The sequence below is a fragment of the Sander lucioperca genome, chromosome 19 (assembly GCF_008315115.2).
Source record: "Sander lucioperca isolate FBNREF2018 chromosome 19, SLUC_FBN_1.2, whole genome shotgun sequence".
In the NCBI taxonomy this organism is placed as follows: domain Eukaryota; kingdom Metazoa; phylum Chordata; class Actinopteri; order Perciformes; family Percidae; genus Sander; species Sander lucioperca.
In genome coordinates this window covers 16,240,903-16,265,982 of record NC_050191.1, presented here as the reverse complement: position 1 = coordinate 16,265,982, position 25,080 = coordinate 16,240,903, and the positions used below count along the sequence as shown (strand labels likewise).

The window sequence follows — 25,080 nt, the reverse complement described above, 5'->3', positions numbered from 1 at the left end:
CTAAAAGCTGTAGAAAAAGATAATCTGTGTTTGGGTATCGTTTTACAAAAAGGCAACGTCTGATGTCTTTGACAACCCCACACTTGACATTGCCCTTGGGCCTGGTGTCTGACAAAATAACATTAAGAAACCTTGCAAGCTGTTGACTTCTACAATTAAAAACTAAAGCTAGTATTTAATGAATTAAGACAGCAGAGTATATTAAAATTTACCATGGTTAGATGGAGCATTTACAGTAGCATTTGGTGCAGTAGGTAGCGTACAGTGGGTTTATCAGAACTTTTTGATGAAAACAGCTGTCTACTGCATCTGGATACAACAAACAGCAAACAACCTCTCAACAAAGTCTCCTAAAAATTACATTCCCCTACAACGAAAACTGCATTCTCAATTACGTTTCAGGGGAAATGTATTTTCCAGCTACCGGCACACATTGTGAAACAGTCACTGTTTCAAACACCTGGTTAAAGTTTTGAATTGAAACAAAACTATTTGGTTAGGTTTAAAAAAGACGATGGTTTGGGTTAAAAAAAAAGTATGTTTGTTACATAATTATTATTTTTTTTTTTTCATTTCTTTAGGTTACTAACGTAAATCAAGCATGTCACATAAACAAGTCAAAGTTGACTATTGGTTTCAGACGGGACACAAACAGCGGTCTCCTGGGTGAAAGTCCTGTGTTTGTTTGATCCATCTATCCACCCGAACCCCCTTCCTATGCGGACTTAGATTAGAAATTTGTGGTACGTCAAAGACAAACGGAATCCAGGACAAAATACGTTTCCCTCGAAAACTAATTGAGAATGCAGTTTTGTTGTATGGGAACGTAATTTGTAGAAGACAGGGCTGTTATGAGAGCGGTGAGAGTGAACCAAAACAGTAAAGTTGTGAGCCAGAAAACTTTGAGTTAAAAGAAGCTAAACGCTCAGAACTGAGTTGAACTGCACAGTCAGATGATACAGTAACTGTCTATGGGTTCATCACTACAAGTGACCCTTTCACATAAAAATATTCATTATGGTTGCTTTAGAATTATGATATACTCTAATAAATCAAATTAATTTTGGAAATAGCCTTAGTTTCTAGAAAACAGCCGAAAAACTGGCTTTCTCATTCTACTCAGCGGAACCCAAAAAGGAATGGGCTATATAAAACTTTAAAGTGCAAGGCAATACATTTCCCCAAACCAGCACATAGTGGTTTTAACAACATGGGTTGGGCATTGCCGCTCTATCTGCCCTGCTGTATATTTAAAGTTGCTATTTTAAACCACTATATATTTTTTTCATTGCCATGAAATGAGGCTAGCAGACAGAGATGTGGTAAACTCACTCAGAATAAAGATAGGCAGAGTTCCTTGAACAAGGTATGTCACTGACCACCGGGCAGCATGTTTCTTCTTAACAAGTCCCACAACGTCCAATTACTTGGCTTTAGGGTGTTGGTTTGCCACCCTGGACTCTGATGAAAAAGTCAGACTAGAGTTGTTGAATCAAATTGAAAAATAATTGCTCGACTTTGGTGACCACACAGATATGCTGTTTGATGACAAGTGTATATGTGGCCAATGCAACAGAAACAAGAGCTCAGCATGTTGGGTGTTCTGTGGCAATAAACACAGGAATGTAGAGTGCTTTGCCTAAGTAAACTTCCTAAATAGGCTAACAACACTAGGGCACAGAGATATGAGGAAGGGCAAAAATGATCCAAAAATCAACAGCACTCACAAAGCAGACTTCAATTATTCTGTTTCTAATTCCGTCATGAAAGGACCTGGATTCAGATTAGAGGTCTGGTTCCTTCTGGACGAAGTGATTAAAGCTGGGGCATTACGTTTACATGTTGTAAGCGGACACCTAATTTTCTCGAAGGACCTCTATTTATCCTGGCACTGATCTTTTAAATTATGGGATATACGTAGTCGCCTTCTTACAAGCATCAGCCAGGGTACCACCCAGTGGCTGTGGGCCCTCGAGCCACACAGCCGTTCACGCACCACCACAGGAGCAAACATAAAAGTCACCACAACCAGTCATCATCAGTGTCTTGGCAACCCCTTAAAAACAGCAAAAAGTTCCTAAAAGCAACCCCCTTCTGAGCGGATATATAATGTGTGGCTATATGGAGTACAAAAGGCTGAAATTAATAGACTAAAGCTTCGAGCTGTGTGGAACATCATACCTCACTTTTACGTCATAAAGTTGGGCTATAAAAGCTTTTAAAATAAATATTTTGTCATTTTGGGAATATACTTCCTCGCTTTCTTGGCAAACATTGAGAAGATTGTTACCATGCTTACATCTTTGCATTAAACATCTCTCCTGTCGCACTCCAAAGTTAAAAAAAAGACACCTACAAGCAGCTCTTAAGATCAAATATTAAAGGACAATTAAAGGACACCACCAGTTTCCCGAAGTACGAGGCTGTGTTACGGCATTGACTACCAGTATCTCTCTCTCTCGTAGCCCTTTCACGGAGCTCCTGCAGCTCTTCGTTCAATAAACAGTCTGTACACTTACAAAGTTCTCAATGCTTCGGTTAACATTTAGGGACCCTCATTATGCTACCGTTGAAGTGTGGTGATATTTTGAGCCTTTTTAGTGGTATAAATAGCGATTTGTTTTTACTTTCCCTGTGCCCCGAATACTAGCGTTGTAAGCTAATCAGCCGTCCGCGCTAGCGTCTTTCAAGCTACAAACACATTCGATTAGCATGAAAACATGTCCCAGAGAGCGACAGAGTGGGTACACATCTGTTAATAACCCCTAGGTTCGTTTTGCACCGGAATTGTCCTTTAACACAATATAGTTTATAAAACCTTTTTTAATTTTGATTAAAAGAAAAGGAGGTTCATACAATTGAGGATACATAACATGACATGTTAGAAAGAATATGTTATCATGCAGTTTTTTGGGGGGTAAAGAAATGAGACGTACAATACTGCTGAAAAGTAACAGAAATTTTGTACAGAAACGTTATTTAAAAGTCAACTATTGTGTATTTAACTGAATACATCCCAACTTTGTAGAAACAGAGCATCTATGGCCACTATGTATATGTCTTAATCAATCCTTTGCAGTCATTTGTCAAAAGCAGAGGCACACACAGTGGCACAGCACACAAGTCTAGTCACAAACCATTGGCCACACATGTATCTAAGATTTCTCTTGGGTTATAACCATCATTGCTCAGCAAGCCTGGAGCAACAGTTGCAGTTTAACAGCGTTGTCACATTGGTAATTTTTTTCCCATCTGGTCTCTTTTCGTGTGGTGAAAACAAATGCACTAATGGAGGATAATTACCCTGTGTTGTTTTAGTGTTTGCCAGACTCTCTGGAGAGGGCAATAGCAGCCTCTCATGCATGGAGATGCTAATTGGTAATGCTAATTGCTTGTATTATGTAATCACAAGATCAACATTAAGTTATTTTCCCAAATTATTTCATATTGTAAAAACCCAGAAAATAAGGAGTGCAAAGGATAGTCATTTATTATAACTAATTAAAAAGAAAATATGTGAATCCATTAACCACATGCAGAACCAAGTGCTTATAACAGCCATAAAATATTAATAAAAAAATTAATTGTTTTTGTTTTAAATCTTATTAAAATCTGAGTCATTCTTTCTTTGGTTTCCATTGAAGTACAAAGTGTTATCCCTTTATTGACCCCTAAAGCCAATTAACAAGCTGGCATGCACGTTAGAAAGCAGATAAATAAACAGAGCGTGGCTAGCCTCGGCTCAGCAGGGAGGACTGCTTGTTTTACCAACCCAGAGGGAATTACAAGCTGTATGATTGTTTTGGCATTTAGGCTGGATGTGACGCCAGTTAGGAGTTGTTTTGGGGTCTGTCAGAGGCAATGCTTAGTTTTCCTCAACACTTCCATGAGGATTAACATACTGTAGGAGGAGGGAATATAGAGGAAGTAGCCCAAGTTGTCATGCCTTCACCTTCTATATGAGCCTTGTCAGCTGGAGGTGTTGGATGGATGCAAAATATTATTCTGTTTTCACCTCCTAACTTATGTGAGATTATCTTGAAGCAGCAGCCTTTTGTATTAAATGTAAATGTATGTTTGTGCTTTGGTTTGCCACCCCTGCTCAAACATTGCACATGTAAATAACAAAAATGAAAAGGAGTGAGGGAATAAATGAGCAGTTGAAGTATTTTTCCACATGACCAACTTCACCCCACAGTCTGACTGGTACACACCTGGCAACCCTGTTAGTCATTTTAAAATGAGTGACAGCTTGACCGAGACTGGCCTGATTTACATTTTATTTGACACTTCGGTATATTGCCTTAAAGCATGGATTCTGTCACTTTGGTCCAAGAGTCTGTGCACTACATTTGTCATTTTGAAGAACAAAATATGACTAGACGAAATAAAGACCGCATTTTTAATATCCTCTAACAGGAAGCGGGCGTACGGGTGTGAATGGAGTGGTGAGTTTGTGCCAAAAATCACACTTACATGGCTGGATCGCTTAATGAAGCTCTTTTGCATCCGTATAGTTTGTGTGTCAGTTTCCTCACTACAGTATGCACATCTGCATGCACATGTATAAAATATGTATGTACTTGTGTTTTGATAAGATTTAGGAAAAGAAGGGCAGCAGGTCAAACTTGAGGTTAGTGGAACAGGTTTGTGACTTTAAAGGTCTGGAAAAGTAAATAAGTACTATTCTTTCCTTGTGATTATGATCTTGCCCTAAACGATGATAGACAACACCTGCATGTCCTAATATCCTAATTTGAAATAACTATTTATTATACTATCAATTTGATAACAGATGATTTTATGTTTACATTTCATGCAAACAACTTGCTATGTAGTCTTTCCACACTTGACAATATTCAATGTTTCATTAAAGATAATGATGTGATAAACGTGTGGTTTTCATGACTGCATCAGCACTAAAGATATGATTATTTTACACATTCAACGTGACATATTTCAGAACTATAGGATTTTGATGACATTTTTAAAAGAAAGTTGTGTGTTTTATTCAAGCTCATTTGTATTAATGATATTAATGGTCCAATAAGCGGGTCTAGTGGTGTCTTTATCCAATCAGCACATGCAATTAGCAAAGTATCACTCACTGTATGTTTGTATTGCCTATGTGTTTGAGTCTGTCTGTCAGAAGTCAGGTACAGCATGAGTTAGGCGTGCTGTGTCTGTATTGTCCACACTGACCTGGAGGTTTCTCGGCTTTCTCACAGCAGGCAACCTTTCACTTTCCCTCTACATCTTCTCTCTCTTACTCTTTATATACATGTAAAGTTTATTAACTAGCGCTACTTCTACCAAGTGGTCACCAGCCAAACCAAACTTTATTTGAATTCACTTAAACAGTTTGCTTTCACCCACTTCCTGGCCAGCATTGCTGTTAATTAGACAGAAACTGGGGGGAGGAGAGATTTCCTGAAGCTTCTTCTGTGTCCACACATACCTGTCTAATCCCTAACACCGCCCTGCAGTCTACAACTCCACCGCTTTGCTGGCAAGTTCAATTAATGTGTGTGAGTGTTATAAGGTTACAGGGTTCTTTTGAGAAGCAGAGCGATTTTTAGTGAGAGACGCACCAAGTTTGTTCAGCATTTATGATTTATGGTAGGGGGATAGAGAACACACAAACACAGAGGAAGACCTGTGTTCTTAAGAGTCCTAAAAGTACATTACATTTGTTCCCCTGGAAGGATTCAGTGTACCATGTATGCTGGCTAATCCTGAAAGATCCATCTCAATAACTGGAAGATTTGAGAGAACAGAGAAAGATCCTTCTCTCTGTTTTGCTCTCTTGGCTCTACGGAGCTACACGAGAATGGTGTGCAATATCAAAGAGCAGCAAAAGTCATTTTCCCATCAGCGCGTTCACATTCCCTGACAATACTGAGAATCAACTAGTATTTGAAATGTCACTGCAGAGATATATGTTGTGTGTGTGTGTGTGTGTGTGTGTGAAAAAAGAGAGAGCCAGCAGCCTTCAAACTCTGGCAGGGTCCAGTCTTGGCTAAATCCTGTCATATTTTCTCTCATATGACTGTTCTATTCTGCATTTTAACCAGAAATGGATACAGTTGCTTCTATAAAAAGCTTCCAAAAATGACTGCTAATCACTTAATACAGTCATTTAGCTGCACACTGGTGTTTCCTTGACCTGTGAACTGTCGGGGTGGCCTACAGCGGTGAAACAAGCTAATATTTAATACAATAATTTAATCATGTTTCAGTCAGAGACCTTCCAGCCAAGTTAAATGTCTAGGGGATTCACTGCTACACAGTCAGGTGTGATTGTGCAGTCACACGTGGAGACACACACACACACACACACACACACACACACACACACACACACACACCTTTGCATGACCCACATCAGGCTTTTTTTTAAGTAGCTGGATTGGTCGAGGTAATATCTCAGTATGTGTGTGTGTGTGTGTGTGTGTGTGTGTGTGTGTGTGTGTGAGAGAGAGAGAGAGAGAGAGAGAGAGAGAGAGAGAGAGATTAAGAAAGTGTGAGCGAGAGTCCATGTCAAGCTGTCGACCTATGTCTAAAGATCTGCACGTTTTAGTTTCTGCAGCTATATGTTGAGTGACACCCTCAAACACCAACCTCACCGCTGGCCCAAACAAAACAGGGTCTGTTCCCTCTACATTGCGTCTGACTGAGAGAAACCCACACACACTTGCACAAAATCAATCTACTACTCTCTTTCCCATACACACCCACATTCACTTACCCCACCAGGAATCCTCACCTTGGCACAGTGCAGCCAAAAGCATAACACAAGTCAGCTTAAGCTAAATAAATCAGCTAATCACTGGATGCTTATAAGAGGCTGCTAGTCTGCCCATCACACGCATACAGTATACATACATTGGAGGATTATTAATGCTGAATATCCTCTTTATTTTCTCATTCATTCCAGGTGGGGTAAGGAGTTTCCCCTACACAGTTTGCTGGAGTTTGCTTTCAGTTCCTGCCTCAACTGGCAAGCTGTTCCACTCATCGATCTATGACACCGAGACAGAAAAAGTAGATTGCAGACTGAGAGAGTGTGTCTGTAATTGACAGAGGTGAGGGTGACAGAGCAAAACTGTGGAACATTAGGTTCTTTGCCAAAATAACTTTCCTCCATACAAGGGCCATATTGCCACCAAATCATAAGAATATTCTGCACAGCAAGCTCTCCACCTTCCTGCCAGATTTCTTGATTCTCTCCTTTAAGTGTTCAAGACCATATCTGAAGCCTATCAATCTATGTTTTCCCCTCACCATTTTAGAATCCACCGCAATAAATAGCCCAATAAATCCAACTTTAAAAACTTGAAAAATGTATTACTTCATTACAGAAATCAGACTATTGAATTACTTCAACATTGTGTAAAATCTTTCAAATTGCAGCCATCCGATTCTGGAACAAAGCATTTTCTCCTTGCTCCAGCATCGTAATGAGAAGAGACGATTACTCATCCAAACCCCAGCAGAGGTACTACAGTGTGTTTGTGTCACTGTTACATAAGAAACCCTGCCTCCTGAGGTCAATAGAGTATAGAGGAGTCAGTGTGTTTGACAAGGCTCAGGCCCTCAAGGAGCTGCAGTAAAGATCACATTATGCAGGTGGCCCAGACACTCATTCATCTTCTAATAGAGGGATTCCTTGCGCTCATGATCCACGTGTGTTTGAGCGCTGGTGGATTATGATGGTGCAAATAATATAGTTGGCTTTGTCTGTTTGCTGGTGCTTGTGTGTGTCTGTGCTAATAGTACAAACATCTGCTTCATCCTGTGTGTTAAGGTGTTTGAGATTCAGCTGATAACTTAAGCTTAAGCATAAGAGACATTACAGCTGTCAGACTGCGCACGCATTGTGCAACTACTCTAAAATATGTACTTGCATCAACTGCTGCAATTTCTAAATCACATTTAGGCTGCAAAGTTTCATCAGAGTGATGATGCTTCAGTGTGTGTAGTGTATGTAGAGGCTGCTCAGGCAATCAAGTTGCATTTTAGAGGAAAGTATAACGCTCTCCAAGTAAAGCTTTTAAACTGGCTGCAAAAAAACTACATCTATAAAAAGTCTGTGTATATGTTTTGCAACACAAGACCAATCAAAATGATTTTTTGACAGGTGCAGTTTGCAAGCATGCGTGTGTGTGTGTGTGTGTGTGTGTGTGTGTGTGTGTGTGTCTACAGGAAACCAATCTGACCCACGGGATTAGTGGCAGACGTGATGAGTGGCTCTCATTTTGTTCCAGATGTTTATCACGTCATAAAGGCCTCAAGCCCTCTGTGAGAAATAGGTAGGAACACAACCTCCTTTCACCACACAAACACATACTTCCCAGCTGTAGCCTGAGTTGTAGCAGTGACAGACATGTTGATAAGAAATCACCTCTGTGTAGAGTATCAGATAGTCTTAAATTAGTATAGCATATATAAACACACAAGCACAAACTTCCTTTTTTTACACTTGACATATCTCATCCTGAAGACAGGCACATGCAGATGTAGCCATTTGTCATAGGTCTTATCCACTTTTTTCTAGTTATCACCCAGTACAGCATAAGAACAGTAACAGCAGTGCCAAGTCATATTTAAAAGAAAACTAATTTAGAAGTTTTCCCTTCAGAGTATACTATCTAAAATTGGGAACCTTAGTAGTTGATATGAAAACAGCTGGCAACCTCTATCTTAGAACAAACAACTCCACATGCCTTTCACTTTATCAGTTGGAGAAACAACAAGCCTAAGACATAGCACGCATGGCTGTCTCTAAACACCAGCAGTCTTTAGAACACTATTGCGCTTGTTCCACCGGTGCCAGTCGTGCGTAATGAGCGCGATGTGGCTGGAGCGCACCAGCTGGCAGTACAAGAAGAGATGACAGCCATCATCTACACATACTGTATGAATCTTTACAGTTGCCGAGTTCTTGTTACCATAATAGATCCCAATCTCGCTCCGACAAGTCAGAACGGATGTTCGAATGGTGCAAAGAGGAGCGCATTCCTCAGGTTTGGGTCTGAATTAGTTGGATTTTAAAGTTGGGGGAAAACCTTCTGAAATTGGAGGAATATACCATTTTAAAATCAGAGATAGTGCACATTGAAATGTCAGTATCCACGCTTTTACTAAAATGTGTGTCAGTCTACAGTAACGTCACATAGTGCCACCTTGGTGGCTTCAAGACTGTAAATGATGAGAGGACATCACGATAACTCCTCTGAGGTGAATGAGGTCGAGGAGACGCCGTGGCATCCAGTTGATTTTTTTTTATAAAGGAGAGTTTTGCCCGCCGGTGAATGAGAGGTGAAAGCCTCAGTAACTCTCTTTTCTTTTTGGGTGAACTTTTCTTGACACGTCTAATCAAAGCAGGGCGTCTAGACGTGCAGCTCAACTTCTATTCAAAAGAATCTCTTTGATGATGACGCGCTTCAGCCAGCAGAGGAAAATGAAAAGTTCTTACCGAGATACTGTCGAATGTCCAGCAGGATTTTAGGGGGTCCTCCGTTCAGCTGGTAAAAAAGGGACCCGAAGCAGAAGAAGAACAGCGTAGCCATGCAGAAACCATAACCTCGCAAGGAAAATCGCAACGGTATAGCAGAGAGTAAGCTGTACTTTCTGTTGTTTCGCTCTCTAACGTGGTTGGGAGTCTGTTTGTTGCTGTGAAGGGGACTGCTGCTGAAATTCTTCATCATCTCCTCCTCACAAAGCGCCGTGGAAAGTCACCCATCCGCATGTGGAAAGTGAAACTTGTCGCTGTGACACCATTTGAGGCGGACGGCCAGTTATTATAGAGACGCGCAGGGACCCAGCTCTCCTCCGCTGCCGCAGCCACGGGGTTGTTTTTGCGCTCAGCGTTTCGCTTCTGCTCGGTCCCTCTCGCCTGCGCTCGTTGGATGAGTGTTCCTTCCTTCCGTCCTTCAAGCCGAGTTAAGGGTCCATCCTTCTGCTCTGGAGGCTTTTGGGTGTCAGATTACTTAACGTGGAATAGAGGAAAAACTTCCGCCTCTTACTGGATTGGGTTTGCAGTGCGTAAAACAGCGTCACCCAGTGTTCAGGGAGAGAGGGGGGCTTCCAAGCAGTCCTTGGACATTCAAAAAACGGGTACGATTAGTAGCATCCCAGACTGACAGGTCTGTGGGAAGAGTTTTAAGCCAGCTGTGAATTGACATTTTTCATTTCAGTAGATATATGAAAGTGGTGGCTTTATGCTTTACCAAAGCTTTGATAATATGATGATAATACAATTATATTGTAGTTAACAGACAAAACATTCATCCTTAATAGAAACATCACAGTGACCTATTCCTTAAGTGGTTATTATTCATAAAATAGAACAAGCTGTGTTATCACCACTTTAGGACAAGGGGGTAGATGTTTGATGCGTGTTGAAAAGAAGCTGGGGAGATAAGTATCTGCTCACTTCCTATGTATGAGTGTGTGTTTTAAACTTTCTCTTTCCCCTTAGGCCAGCTGTAAGGACCTAACACTGAGCCATATATCTTTCCACAGCAGGGCTAGAACCCACCATTAGACTACACCTGCACTTAGGAGGTGACAACAGTCATTTAACACACTACCACACCAAGAAGCTGATGCACTTTCTCTGGTGACAGCTACAGTAGTCAAGGGAGCAACAACGGCTGTGAGAAACAATATGGCTTGAAAGACAAAAGGTAATAAAGCAGAGCACAACAATTCTGTTGAGGGCCCATTGGCTTGGCTTTTCCACAGGTAAATGAAATGTGAATAGTACAGTACTGTATTTTGCAAGCTAGGCACAAAACTTGTGAATGCATTATGGGTTTATAGCCGCATCTCCCCTGCAGCACAGCAGTTTATTACACAGAATAACAGTAAGGATGTCAGTAAGGTCACTGCTGTAAATCAGGTTTAGTCTAATCAGAACTACTGGCGGCCATGGGATTTAAACCAAATCATTTCTGGTGGTGTGTGTCAGCTTTTCTTTGGACTGTAGAAAAAACATGTAGCACCTGGAGGAAGCACATACAAACTCCAATGTTTAAAATGCTATAGGCCCAGATGTGTCATACAGGTTTTAGCTGTTCCTCAGAGTGTGTAAAATTTCACATACTCAGTACAACAGTATGTCTACCCACATGTGATTACTCAAGGTTGTTGTGTTTACTAAAGTCACATTAGAGTAAATAATATTACTGGGAAAATAGGAGGAGACGGAGAGAAATTAACCTCATTTCTGCAAGACTATTGCACATTCGAACAAGGCCCAGTACGCTTAGGACTAAGAGGCCACTTAATTAAGTTTACCCTACCAAAATAAGAATCTATAGGTTTCTGCGCAGGGGGAATAACCTGCACATTCAGATAGTTGGATTTGCAGCCAACACTAAAGTAAACTTTACAGTCAGACTTCAAAAACACAACAAACTTTCAGAGGAACTACTTATTTGACTTCCGACCTCCCTGGTGGGAAACAAGCAGCAAGCTAATTTCCCTATAAGAACCGATGAAAGTATGACACTCATTACAGTTTATTGGTAAGGAATCTTTTCTCACTCTCCTGTGACTTTGTGTCTGTTCATTCATGCCATCATGATGAAGTATGCAATCCAGTCATATAAAGGAAAGATTTATAATCATATTGTGACCCCACTGCAGATTCTCACCATAGATTGAATACAAACACAAATCCAGCCATGCATACATGCTGCAGAGGAAAGTGGTTTAGAATAATAGGAAGAAACGCGAGCCAGATATTGTTCATTGCAAATAAGGTCTCCTCTTTTACTTCCGAGACATTTTAAATTGGATGAGCAATTGTATTTGTGGAAGACAGAGTCGTGAACTAGAAGCGAACTGCTCATTACAGCTGCATGAAGGACAATTATTGCACAGTGGCTACTCTCTTAAAAATGTACGAGCAACTAGCCAAGGAAGACGCGCTAAAAAGATTGTTCTTATTCTTCCTGAAGGAAATGCTTATTCAATTGTGTCTGTTTCCACTCAGATGAATGCCAAACACCGGCTCAGATAGATGTTATGCAAGTAAAAATCTCAGGTGCAATCTTTTGGGACATTTTATGAATAAGGGGTCCATTGTCTGGTGTGCACCTATTTGGGGCTTCTTGATATGAATGAGATTGGAAATTGGTGTGTGTGTGTGTGTGTGTGTGTGTGTGTGTGTGTGTGTGTGTGTGTGTGTGTGTGTGTGTGAGAGTGTGTAGAGAGAATGAGAAGCCCAGTGTATGGCAAGAAACAGTTTTTATTATATTTCAGAATGACAAATAGTTATGGACATTACTTTTGTTGTTTCAATACACAAGCAAATCTGTATGGACAATCATTAGGTAAATGAAAACCAAATAAAATATTTTGTACACATATTTTACATTACATACTGTAGTTCCTCACTGGCTAAAGCAATATGCATTATGCAGGAAGGTATTGCTATTCATATAGTACAGCTAATTACAGTTGATATGAAAAAAGCAAAAAATAAGTTATTTAAATATCAATTACATATACAGAATGTGCAACTTCTGCTAAGCATTTCATATATGTAATTAAGAATTTATTTTTATAAGACTGCAAAAACAAACTGGAAGTGAGTAACTGGAACAGGTTAACCTGTGAATGGTTATCAAACTTGGCATTGGGAACTCAATACTAAAATAAAATACCAGCATAACCCACTGAAACCCTTTACAAAACCTGATAACAAATGTCCATTAATGGACCTGTGAACAAAACGTAGCCAATTCCGCCAATAAAACAGCTAGATTTACCCTCTAAAGTGCATTTACAGTGTCAGTATTTTCATCCTTTACAAAACACTTCTTGGGTCTTTTACTTTTTTAATAATGACCCCCACCCTCGCTTTCTCAGAGCACCACTTTGATTGAAGAGAAAAAAAGGCATCAAACATCTAACATACTATCATCAAGTGCCCACTGCAAAAGAAAAAAATACATCCTCTAATTTTAGCAATAACACTTGTTCAAATTTGTTAAATATGAACTCCATGGAATAAGTCTTCAGTTCAGATGATGAAAGATAGGACTTTACTGTTAGAAATAGGAGAAAAACAACACAAATGTTAGCCTAATTTCACGCAAATGAAAGAGCAATGAGTTTCTAGTTGTTTTTAAGTTCCGTTTTTATAACAGGCTGACCCGACACAGTGTTTCCCTGATTTACTATTTAGTGTCATAGTGTATGCTGACCTTGGCGGTCAGCTTTTCACCTGATACAGTATATCTGTTCTTACCATCTATCCTCTGTGTGTTTGAGAAAAGTCAAATTAAGAATTTCAGGCAGGCATTGATTATAACTACAGTATAATGTGTTAAAAGTCTCAAAACAGCCTATTATCCAGCTATAAATCAAACTCAACACTGTAACCAAAGTGTAGACAGCCCAGATGTCAGCTGTCTTTGAAACATTTCTATTTTCCCCTCCTTCCCTCGTCCCACAACCCTCTGCATGAAACACGTACAGTGAATGTGAAACAGGAATGTTAAACATGGGACGACGTCTGTGTTGTGCCTGTGGTTTTATCATCAAAGCTTCACAAGTAAAGAAACCACAATCCATCAGACATGTTTTGTGGTCCACGTCCATGTGTATGGCTGAAATGATCTGGTTGTGTACGTGTGTTCATAAAATATCAATTATTTCTCAGAAACATTCAGAACAAAGAGGCTTGCACCTCTAGCACAGGTTAGCCTCGGTGCTATAGTCAATACTATACATATGTTCTATTTGATGATGAAGCTATTTTTTCATAATGGTAAGGCAAATTAAAATGTGCTTGATACACTGGAAATGCTTTGTTGCTGTGAAAGCTGATTGTGATTACTGGAGTAAAACAGAGCTTTCTGTAAGACTTATATTCATATCGGTGCAGGGTGTGCATCCAAGATATGTGGATAGTGAAATAGGACATACAGTATAATATGAAATATAAATGTGTGATGTCAGCTGTTTAAGCTTAGAAATGACTGAGAGCTGGCCTCAAAATAAGGCTGCAACATTCAAAAGGCAAACACAAAATATAACAAATCATTTTACAATGAAGATGTGTTATGCTATAATACAGAAACATGATACAAAATAAGTCATCTCAATACCACCAGTTATTCATCATTTGGTGTATTTAGTTCAGATGTTAAGTGAATCTTATAATCATCATTATGAACCTATTAGTGGGAATGAAACGCTAAATGAGGAGTAAATCACTTTGGCCGAGCTACTTCCTTAAAAGACCCTCAGATAATGTTGCCTTGACACAAAGGATGAAAATGAAGCACTTATGAAATATGCAGGAAGTAAACCATCCTTTCTGTATTTAAAAAAACATCCATCCTACAAAAGAGTGTGCTATCATCCTTCAAGGCAGATCCAAGTCTTTATTTTAAGACTTTGGGGGTGTCTTCAGAATGGACGCCATCCCACAGAGCGAGTCTGCAGTCTTTCTTTTAAAAAGGCATCTGCTATCTTGTCTTGGCTGTTAGGAGAAACTCCTTAATGCCGTAAACATTTGAGAAAAGAGTAATAAAAAGAGAAAATCAGTGAGCAGGGTGGCTCAATTTAGGTCTTTTGACACATGCAAGACAGGAAGTACTGTAGTGCTGTGGTAATTCGTGTGATCGTCGAGTCCTGTGGCCAATTTGTCTTTGACCTCCTACTGACCATGTTTAAATGACATGGTGCTGACCAGTGAGTTGATACCTGTTACTTTATACGAATTCCCCTTCATGGTTAGGACTGCACCTCTCTGTGCGAGCCGACCAATCGTGCCTCACTGACCAGCCTGCGGGCGTGTCTTTCATCCCGCACCCCCGCTTCCCACACGCCGCTCTCCGTTAACAAGGCCACACGACTCAGTGTGTCGACTCCCGCTGCCACCAGAGATGTGGTGTACATGGGCAGGCCGATGGAGGTGAGCCAATCAGAGACTGTGCTGATGTTCCCTGAGGGCAGAGGCTTCCGGCACATCTCTGTCAAACCTCCAGAAGGAATCTGAGTGACACAATGGGGAAACAAGGCATTGTTGTTTGCTACTCTGATGATGTCACATTAGTGAATATAAAGAGGGATTAGTGGAGAAAAAAACCAGAAACAAAATTGGGCAACTTTGGCTTTCTTTTGCCAAATCACATAAAGCTATGGGGTAAAAATAGACTTTATTAAGTCTTAAGTTTTAGCCTACTAAGAACAACACTGACAATTCCCTTTATATAAGTATATATTCACATTCACCAACTGTTTAATTCAATATTTAAGCAAGCATAGTCATCACAGCTCCTCAATCATGGCGCCAGCCTTGCATTGACATTACTGGTATATTTTCCAGCCTGCATTGTTACTTTCTAGGGAAGCCCAACTAAACGTTTATCTAGCTCTATAACTCCAAAACATTGTCTCCATTGTTTTGAAGTTCTCAGGAAAATTAGTGTTGTTGCCTTACAGCCATGCGGTGTTGTTTACGCAGCTCTTTGACTCGAAGCTGGTCCATGGTGGAGGCCACATCCTTGACGGGCTGCGCCAAGTCCTCCGAGTAACGCTGCACCAGCGGCTGGGGGATGCCACACCGGCCATGCTGGAGGAGAGAAGGGAGGAGAACGAGAAATTAGACGTGACTACATTTAAAGATGAATACAATTAAACCACAAACATAAATCTGTCTTTTCAAAGAAGAGGACAACATGTCAGACATGTTGATGTGTCAGAAAGCAGTGGATAGACAACCAGTGAGAAGCTGACAGGCAACGTAAAACGTAAAGGCTGACATAAAGGAGCATTTTTGACTTATTACGGTCATCATTTATGAACAACAACTGAACATTATGAAGACAACTGTCTTCATAATGTTCAGTTGATGTTCATAAATTAATGTCAAATTACTTCTCTAAGAACATCTTCTGGTGAGGTAATGAGCACAATTCTTAAGGGAGTCAGAGAAATATGAAGACAAACACACTAGAATAGACACTATAATTAAACTGAGGTCTGTTTTTGTTCTGGCTCCTATACAGTACATCACAGATAATTCTTATTTTCAAAGACACTGAAAGTACAGCTGGATCATGTTTTGCTATTAACAGGGAGTTGTATCTTGGTTTTTTTGCACTAATAAAAGGGAAAAAATACAGATAAGGATGAGAGAAAAGAAAAACAGAAGATTTTTAACAATTTTATGAGCAGTGACTATGTGAGTGATGGAAACAGGCAGAAAGCTCTGCTGAACTTTTAGAACATGTTTTCTTGTTCTCTTTCTTTGTACAGACACCTGAAGCAATGGCAGGTTTCCAGCAAGGAACTGGTTTTGGTTGGCCAAACTGGACCGGAGGTCTTTTGAGGATCAAAGGGTGGGTGGATGGAGGAACTAATGTCTCCGGAAAAAGGGAGCAGGTCATACAAGCCTACCCTTTGCACTGCCAGGATTAGACGGGTCCAGATGCCTTTAGGCAGCCAACAATTAACTTTGTTCAAGGCTGCAGTAATTTGATTTTATTCTCTTTTATCATGCCTAGGGCTGGATATCGTTTGAAATGCCCTAACATCCGTGCCAATATGATATCCGAGATTCTGTACCTTTATCCCAATGGTACTTTTTCAATAGCTTAGTTTTGGAAATATAAAAAAAAAATTCTAACCTCGAAGTCTGATGATTTCCTGATTTATATCAGCAAATATCTTAATCTATAAAGGAGGAGTTTTAGATGTTCAATGCTACGGACACATTTAAGTTGGTGCTCAAAATGTAGTGATGTTTGATACCAAGTAGCCAAACTATAATTTGTTTATAACTATTTAAAAAAAAAAATTGCACGGTTTAATTAGCAAATAGAAGGAATCATTTTTAAAAGGTTTAACCTGTACGACCTGTGACACCGATGACTGCAGTTATGAGCAGGCTCACACACTCTCCATGTTGCTACTACAGCAGCGAGCCTCTCATGTCCCTGCCAACCCACTTGTGACTAATAGAAAACCAGCAGAGCTGTGCTGTGGTCTAACGCACTATTTCTCACCTCATCTCTTGATGCCTCTGTGTGTTTGTTGTTTTCCTGCCAGCGTTGGGGGCTCCACCATATTAAAGGGGCCCAGCCTGGGGTCTGGCGAGTGGCAGAGAGTTTTATAACCCTGCCTGCCTTCAGTAAGATTCAGCCCATAAACTTAACAGTCTGAACCGCATCATAGTGAGGCTCAGTCCACAGTCTTTCCCTCAGCTCCAGGCAGTGTATTTATTATGGTGAATACACACACACACCCACTCACTCACAATTGTGCTTGCATACAAAAAGGCATCTGCACACAAAAAGAAACACAAACTTAAGACTCTATTGGTCTTTAATTTTAAACTAAATGAGTTCCAACGCAAGCCACTGGTGTTGTTGGACTGAGTTATTCGGATCCAAGCTGCAGTCAAATTATGACTGAGTTAAGTAAGGCATGTTACGATGCTAAACTAAAAGAGCCTGACAAGTATAGCCCAGAGGTGTCTTGAAGCCCCATGTTCACATTAACCATGGAAATATGACTTCATATGATGTGGTTTTTAATAGAATTCCTCAACTCATCTCAATACTTCATATGCTTCTTTTAATTATACGCACAAAAACTCATATGAGCGTGTATAAAAAGTTCAGAATGATGAATTACTAAAGGGAGTTTTTGGAATATTGCCAGCATCCGTTATAAATGTATAAGGTTGTATCAACTGAATACAAATGGTGCATCTGTGTTCTTGGCGATCTGCAACACAACCAAAAGTCATCTAAATGTGAGTTGATTTATCTTGTCTCATGTCTAGATTAATGATACTCTGCTTACCTTGTCAGAGTAGGGCTCCTCTGTAAGATCGATGCCCTCAGCCTCCAGCCGTTGCTCCAGGAGGGTGAACAGGTCAGGACTCATCTTGGCATGTGAAGCCTTCCTTGCAACAGCCACCTTTCCCCCCAGATCTGAGAACCACGGAGGCTGCACTGCTGGTGGGGTGCCTGACTCGTCGCCCATGGATGAGGCGGATGAGGTGGCACAGGGGCTTGCGGGGGTGCTTGGGGTCTTGGCAGGCAAAGCTGGGGCACCGTAGCTGGGGCTGCGGATTATAGGACTGCTGGGGTGAGAACGGGTGAGGGAGTGGGTAGGGGAGGGAGTGGGTGATGGCGAGGAAGGCAGGGAGAGAGGGGGGTGACGCAGGCCGTTGGCTAGTCTTTCCTTAGACTTCTTGGCAGGAACAGGAGGAGGGACTGGAGGCTTTTTGGGGTGAGTCCGCATAACCCTCTCCCCACTTGCATTAGAATCGGTGGGACTTGGAGTAGGACTGGAGAGGAGCTCTGGAGGATTGGGGGACTGGGTGGGACAAGGGGGGTGAAGAGGCAGTTGGGAGGGCACGGGTGGTCTGTTGGACCTTCCTTTTGGGCTTACTGTTGGAGTCCCATTGTGAGCTGGGGAACCCTCTCTACAGACCTTGGTGGGGCTACTGCCTGATTTGGGTGCTTCCTTGGTGAGTTTAAGCTCCACACCCAGATCCTTCTGCTCCCAGTGCAGATCCCCCAGAGAGTGGGAGCGTTTCCAGGGTCCATTGGGCTGTGGGGACCCATCCAGGTCCTCACAGCTGCGGCTGGAAGGGATGGGAGACCGTCTTTGGGCTTTGCGCAGCCCCAACAGGTTGAAGCCCTTCAGGGAGGGTTTGATGAAAAAACTTTTTGGGAACTTTGCGCGCTGGTTCTTGCTGTTCTGCTGCAGAGCCTCTGTTGAAAGGGTCATGGGCAGCGTGGGGTAGTCTGGAGACTGGAGGCCTGCTGAGGAACGAGTGGAACGGGAAGCCTTTCTGCTCTTACCTGCAAAATGAAAAGATTCATCCTCTCTGAGTAATGACTTGTAGACACTTTTACGTGCAACAAAATCCCCTCCTCTTTTGTGAAACTGCTAACAGGGAGTACGTCCTCAACTAAAAATCAGATCCATGTTAATAAACTGCATAAGACTCAGCATTACTCTATTTTGCTGCCTTTTGGCCAGACTATTTATTTATAACTACTTTATATCTACTAATATAAGCATTACATCCTTCTTGTTTAAGGCTTATCTATAAACCAGTCAAAAGCAGAGAAGTGTTTATAAAGCTGGAGTGGAGTGCCACTAGGATAAGCTTTTTGACTCATGACCAAACTGGCTAATTTGTTGTTGTCATAGCAGCAGTCCCAAAATAAAATATCTGGATGAGATAGTTCAGAAACTTTGGAACAAAAGGCTGAAGCAACTTACCATCTATCCTCTGGCTTACAGAGCAAACTGGATGGATGAAATGGATGGGTGCCACATAGTGTGGCTTGCCAAAGAGTTAAAATGGTGGGATGATAGAAAGAAGTTAAATTGATGGAATGACGAAATATCTCAATGGTTCCCAGAAATGGCAAAAAAGTTAAGCCAATTGGCCAATTAGGTAAAATTGGTTATGATAAATTTAATTTCTTAACAGTTCCAATAAAGACTAGCTTTACTTAAATTACCTTTTTAAGTCTGAGACATCAAATCAGAAGCATTTGGTAGATTCATGGATTGTATAACAACATCATCGGTGGCAAGTTATGTTAAAATTCTATCTACTATTAAATGAATTGTTTATATTAAAATATGGGAAATAATATACTGAAATATCGTGTTCTTAAATAAAACCTAAAGCTGCGAGTCACTCATTCATTTTCTTTTTTGCATTATGGCAATCACTGACTAAATGTCATTACCCACCTTTTACTAAACTGAGCACCACGTTATGTATGCATATGAAAATGATGAGTGAAAGTTGATAGATTACAGAAGTCATTTGATGACACGTGGAAGAATTACTACATCTAGTTACAGAAAAACGTATCAGACACATGTATGTTAAAGGAAGATCATTTGATTTAAAGAGCATACATTCACTGCTCTACAGTGACTTTTTCCTCCAAAAGGAGAAAGTTTGAAAGACATAGTCTGCATTATGATAGGTTACACTTTACTTACATAAGAGTGACATGACACTGTCATGAATGTGTCAAACATTATAAACAAGTCATAAACTTGTATGACATAATGCTTCTGTCATTAAGTGTCATTCGTTTTTTATCATAACAAGTTAGGGTTAGGGTTACAGTTAGGGTTCATGTGTTCATGACAGTGTCATGTCACTCTTATGTAGATACCTTCAAGTAAAGTGTTACCCAGTAATACATTAATGATTTTATGAGGTTGTACTGGTAGGAGAACTGTGGAGCCCTGAAACTGCAAGAAGAAATGCAGAATGTTTACTAAATGTTATGCAGCTGGTTTGTGAACAGCACTTAGAGGCATGGAAGAAAAAAACAAACAGGAAAAAAGGCGAAACATAAAAATCAAGCAAGCAGCACCAGTCCTTTTTTTTTTTTTTTTTTTTTTAAAGAAGTGGCTTTTATTCCACAACTTAAATCTCTACTATGGCAGATTGCACGCTTTAATGGTAAAACCTGAATGACACATACACACATAAAAAGGAAACCCAGCAGTTACACTGGATCCCAACAGATACAGAAAGAAGGTTTGACAGAGCAGTGATTTATGAGTTATGGAGCTGTTAAAAAGCATGTTCTTTGTGAAAGAAAGAAAGCATACACTCTTATGCAGGAGGATAAAGCAGTTTCAAAAATAAAGAAAAAGAAATTTCACAAATAAGACCTCAATAAACTTTTATAACCAGAACTCTTACAATCTATATTATATATACTAAATATTTTCAGCCATTTTTTTAGGCACATACTGTATGATTGTTTGTGCAACATGGTCAGGAAAGTGACAAATTGAAATGGTATGAAGACATTATTTAAATGGCAGCTGTGATCTGTTACCTGACTAGTACATTTTTACTTTTGTTCCCCCCTTTTCAGCCTATAAAAATCACCACTACAAAAGAAACATTTATCGACATGCTACTCTGCAGGCTCTTTTTCTATATTAAAAACACTTAACAGAAATACTCTCTGAGCCCATAATCATCCTCCTGGTATCCTCCTTTTACCAGCCTCGCATCCACATGCGGAAGAGGTGAAAATCTGAGTCCATGACTGGGCAGAGAGTTTGTTCTCATCAGAACAGTTCTGTGCATTAGGGAGGATCTCTCCCTCTGAGCTCCCAGCATTGTGGGGTGGACTAGGCTTAGTGGTCTTGGACCTGGCTCCCTCTCAGTTACAATTGGACTTTGGCACTGATGACACAGAATGCCTATAGGATGGAAAGAGTGGTGAAGAAAGGGGAGTGAAAGAATAGTTACATTTTATGGAGTATGAGGTGATAAGGGGTTCTTTCTTTAGGGGTTATTTCTCTAGAGCACCCATACTAGAGAGGAAAGGTGAGGTTTGGGTGAAGATATGGAAGCAAAAGGAGCTGTTTGATTGGCAGGCGCTGGTCCAGGGAGTGAGACGGGCGAGGTGTTGCAGAAGCATGGCGAGAGATGGAGCAGAGGCGGAAACCCACAGAGGAAAAAGGCGAAGGAGTTGCTGTGGCACTACAGTGGAGCTAGACTAGACCAAGACTAGGTCTTAGCCTTGGATCTCAGTGGTCTAGACTACGCAAAGCTATCATTACCATTCTCCAGGTTCTCATTGCTCTCGTAGCACCCAGAGTCTCGCGGGGAGTCTCCCACCAGGCCCTGACCCTCGTTCAGCAGCTTCTCCTGGGAGCCCGACAGGCCGCTGCGCTCTGGATCACTGCTGCCTGAAAATACAAGGAAACAGAAAATAGCAGCATCATCAAAATAAGAGTTGAATGTTATTCCATGATTGTAAAATTATTTTTTTTTATTAGATAGCGCTGGTGGAAAGACAGTGGAGAGCAGCAGCTCATGGTCGACGATGTCTTGACCTCAAAGCCACAGAGGTACCCCATTTAAAAATGATCACTTCTTAAAAATATATCACTATTTTCCCCAATATTTGTCACCATAAATTAAATTTTATTTGATTTTGAAGTTCAGTTGATTTTAATTTGCACCTACTTTAAAGGTTTTGCCACACAGCTGAACTGTATGCTGAAGAAAGGTTATTGGGAAAAAAAACTGTACTTTAGTACTTAGGCATGACAACTCCAAGCATGTGCATGCTGCAAGCTTGAAATTGGCAACTTGTTTGAGTAAATATGATAGTCTTCAGTATGCAAATATGCAGCCGCATAGGGACACATTCATGGGTTCCTGCATATAATCTTTCAAGGAAAGTGAGTAGATTTAGGTTAGAATTTCCAGTAAACACCAGGATCTTAATTCCAGGTCTTCAACCCTCATCAAAATACAGATATGATACATCTTCTATACAGCCAGGAGTGATTGTTTTTTCTGAGTCTACTTACTGTCGTACTCCTGTAACAGCTCTACGGCGGTGAGCAGCACGGCTCTGTGCTGAGGATCTCTAATGTTCAGCTCATCTAGGTCATCCTCTTCTAATAACTTGAACGTGTCCAGGTCTTCGTAGCCGTTGAACAGAAAAGTGGGCATGTGCTCCTGCATGACATAAATGTTACATCTGAGTTTAGGTTTCTTTTGAGGTGTTAATGATGGTGTCTAAAAAAATACACTAGACTAAAGAAAAACACACTATGGATCTAAGTCATGGGGCTAGCGACAAAAACTTTGGGGTAGAAGCATAGAATACAAACACAGGTGGGGTATGGAGAGTAGAGAACACACTTGTCATCTGCTCATAATTTCCCATGCACACTGTGTACTTTTAAATGACTGGTGAGCCAAATCTAACTGCTATTTAGATTTATTTTTTTTAGATGGCACGTAATCACTTTAAGTCATGACTAATTCAGTTATGGCTGCCTCAACTGTCAGCACAAACTTTGTCATGTTGACAGACACGCAAAATTGAGTTGTAGCAACATTAGCGAGTTTGCCATACCAATCAAGCACCAGCGTGGAGTGTATGGCCAGCTAGCTGTTCTAGCTGTGACCAAAATGGCAAACAGGACTTAGAAGGGAAACCCGCCAGCGTAATGTGGTAACAAGAAGAACCGAAGGTGGAGACGATTACATCTAAGTATTCCTCAACCACGGAAGACGGTTTTACACACTTACACAAGCAAGCACAAAAGCTAGTCACACAAACCACCGTGTTATCTGAGCGGGTGCAGGCAAAGAAAATACTTTAAAATCTAGCTGACACCATCATTCAACACACTCGTAACTGCTTCCACTTTGAATATTGCTGGGCTCCATGTTTGTGTGACCCACACACTTTGTTGGATGAATACATAGACTGTGTGTGACCAGCAAGACCATCAATTACAATGGTGGAGTCCACACAGAGAGAACTGCATGTCCCTGTTGTATTCCTGCTGGATGATGCAGAACTAAACAAAGGACCACCAACTAATACAAACAAAGGCAGCCGTGTCCTCTCACTTACAGTATCTTTTGTCTTTTTGGCCTGTCGAAAACCTAAAACACGTTCCAAAGCTTATTTGGCCGAGGACCCATCTGGCCCAAACGTTACAGGGTTGTGGAGATTTACAAATTATGGTTACAAACAGGCACTGTTGATGTGTAGTCCAAATGTTGGCTTGCCAGTTTAACCAAATTCTACTTAGCATTTCCAAAAGTACACAACAACAATATTCTCACTCCTTTGATGTATGACACCTCAATTACAGATTTTTTAAGAGGGGTGGCACCATTTGCCGAATGGAAAGGCAGTGATTGGCAGAACAGGCAGCAAAGTGACAGTAGTCTGATCCAATAAAAAAAACAGAAACTTGAGAAAAGAAAATATCTACAGTGCAAAAAATAAGTGAGGCACTCTTAAGCAGTGAAAACTTTTCTTAACATTTACCTACAAAAAAGTCCCCCTCTACAAACAAAGAAAATGTTGTGATGTGACAAATTGGTAATGGGGCCAACAAAAAATGACTCCTTGAAGATCTTCATTTTGTTCTCTTTGTTGGCACCTATGGCGATAAGCAGTAACGCCAGGTGTGTTTTTGGATCTCACTTTACAGAGATCTAACTGTCGCCTGTGTGACGTCATTCAGTTTGCAGAGACCGGAAAAAAAACGTATGTCGCTTCACACACAATTGAGTTGAAGAGCGAGTCTGTTGCGTTAGCTCCGCCTACCCTCTCTCGCGGACCAATTACTGCTGGGTAATGGAAAAAGCATCACTAACTGGCATCACTTTTAATGTTACCCAGAAATGTCGCCACAGACACCCAGGTAGTAAAACTGACAATGGAAGGGCTTTAATCAGTGGACCATGTTACCTCATGCAGCCATAGATAGTGACTTAACAGACATTTATTTGAATGAAAGTCTTCGAGATTATTACTTTAAACTAGTTTTTAAAACATGTAGATGAATGTTCTTACTGTAATACTAGATTGTTTATGCTTTAATTAAGCTTCATTGTATTTGCTGTAATGTTTATGATTGGTCTTGTTCGTGAAATGAGCAAAAACATTTTGTTTTATCTTGAAAGATGTCTAGACCAGTGTGTCAACCATGGAAAAGATCACTTCATCAGCACAAATCAAGGACAAGAGTAGTTAAAATACCCAGTACTGTACATTGGCTGCAAACTGGAAACTCTAAAATTTGTTTAAAAAGTGTTTAGTGTAACTCTCCCACTCCAGGAATCTGGTTGTGACTAAGGGGACATGAGCGCTCTGATGCACTTGTAACACCCAGACTCACAGCTTCGGAAGCCTGTGCTGTAACATCAATAATGCACTCTGGATCTTTAATCTGTGACTTGGCCATTAGGCTGGCCAGACATAAAACACACAACCCACAAAGTCTTTTTTCTCTATTTGGGGAAGTGATGCCTGCTGGCTGCCTGAGTGGGAGGACGAGATACCAAGCTCACAGCTATGATAAAAGATGAGAGTTGGTTGTTGGGGCGTGGTCGTGAGAATGTGGGTGTTAATGTTTATGCATCAGTGTCAGATCAAACATCCTAAGCTGTGCAGCCTGTAATTGCCTACACTATATTTATATCTGCTTGTCTGCAAACGTCTAAAACAATATTTTCAATTACTTCTTAAGATTTGTTTTCTCCTATTTAGGTTC

At 40.7% G+C, this 25,080-nt stretch overlaps 2 protein-coding genes and 1 long non-coding RNA gene across 13 annotated transcripts in view; 1 reads left to right on the top strand and 2 right to left on the bottom strand.

Annotated features, from left to right (window-relative positions):
• usta (uronyl 2-sulfotransferase a) overlaps window positions 1–10,017 on the bottom strand; it is a 66,440-nt gene extending 56,423 nt beyond the window's left edge. For both annotated transcript variants that reach the window (XR_004108931.2, XM_031322265.2), the window contains exon 1: window positions 9,479–10,017. Coding sequence is in view for 1 of the 2 variants with exons in the window: in XM_031322265.2 (XP_031178125.1) it covers window positions 9,479–9,710 (232 nt within the window). In the remaining variant the exon portion in view is untranslated. The remainder of the gene's footprint in view (window positions 1–9,478) is intronic.
• LOC118493876 lies at window positions 795–23,440 on the top strand. The gene is made up of 4 exons (XR_004895928.1): window positions 795–848; window positions 3,925–3,927; window positions 11,713–11,719; window positions 23,429–23,440. It is a non-coding gene; the product is annotated as an uncharacterized LOC118493876 (long non-coding RNA).
• Window positions 12,242–25,080, bottom strand: part of sash1a (SAM and SH3 domain containing 1a) — a 259,596-nt gene continuing 246,757 nt past the window's right edge. For all 10 annotated transcript variants that reach the window (XM_031322607.2, XM_031322598.2, XM_031322599.2 and 7 more), the window contains 5 exons: window positions 22,366–22,516; window positions 21,607–21,735; window positions 17,836–18,845; window positions 15,467–15,598; window positions 12,242–15,018 (listed from right to left, as the gene is read on the bottom strand). In XM_031322607.2, coding sequence (XP_031178467.1) covers window positions 14,758–15,018; window positions 15,467–15,598; window positions 17,836–18,845; window positions 21,607–21,735; window positions 22,366–22,516 — 1,683 coding nt within the window. In that variant the 3' untranslated portion in view covers window positions 12,242–14,757. The remainder of the gene's footprint in view (window positions 15,019–15,466; window positions 15,599–17,835; window positions 18,846–21,606; window positions 21,736–22,365; window positions 22,517–25,080) is intronic.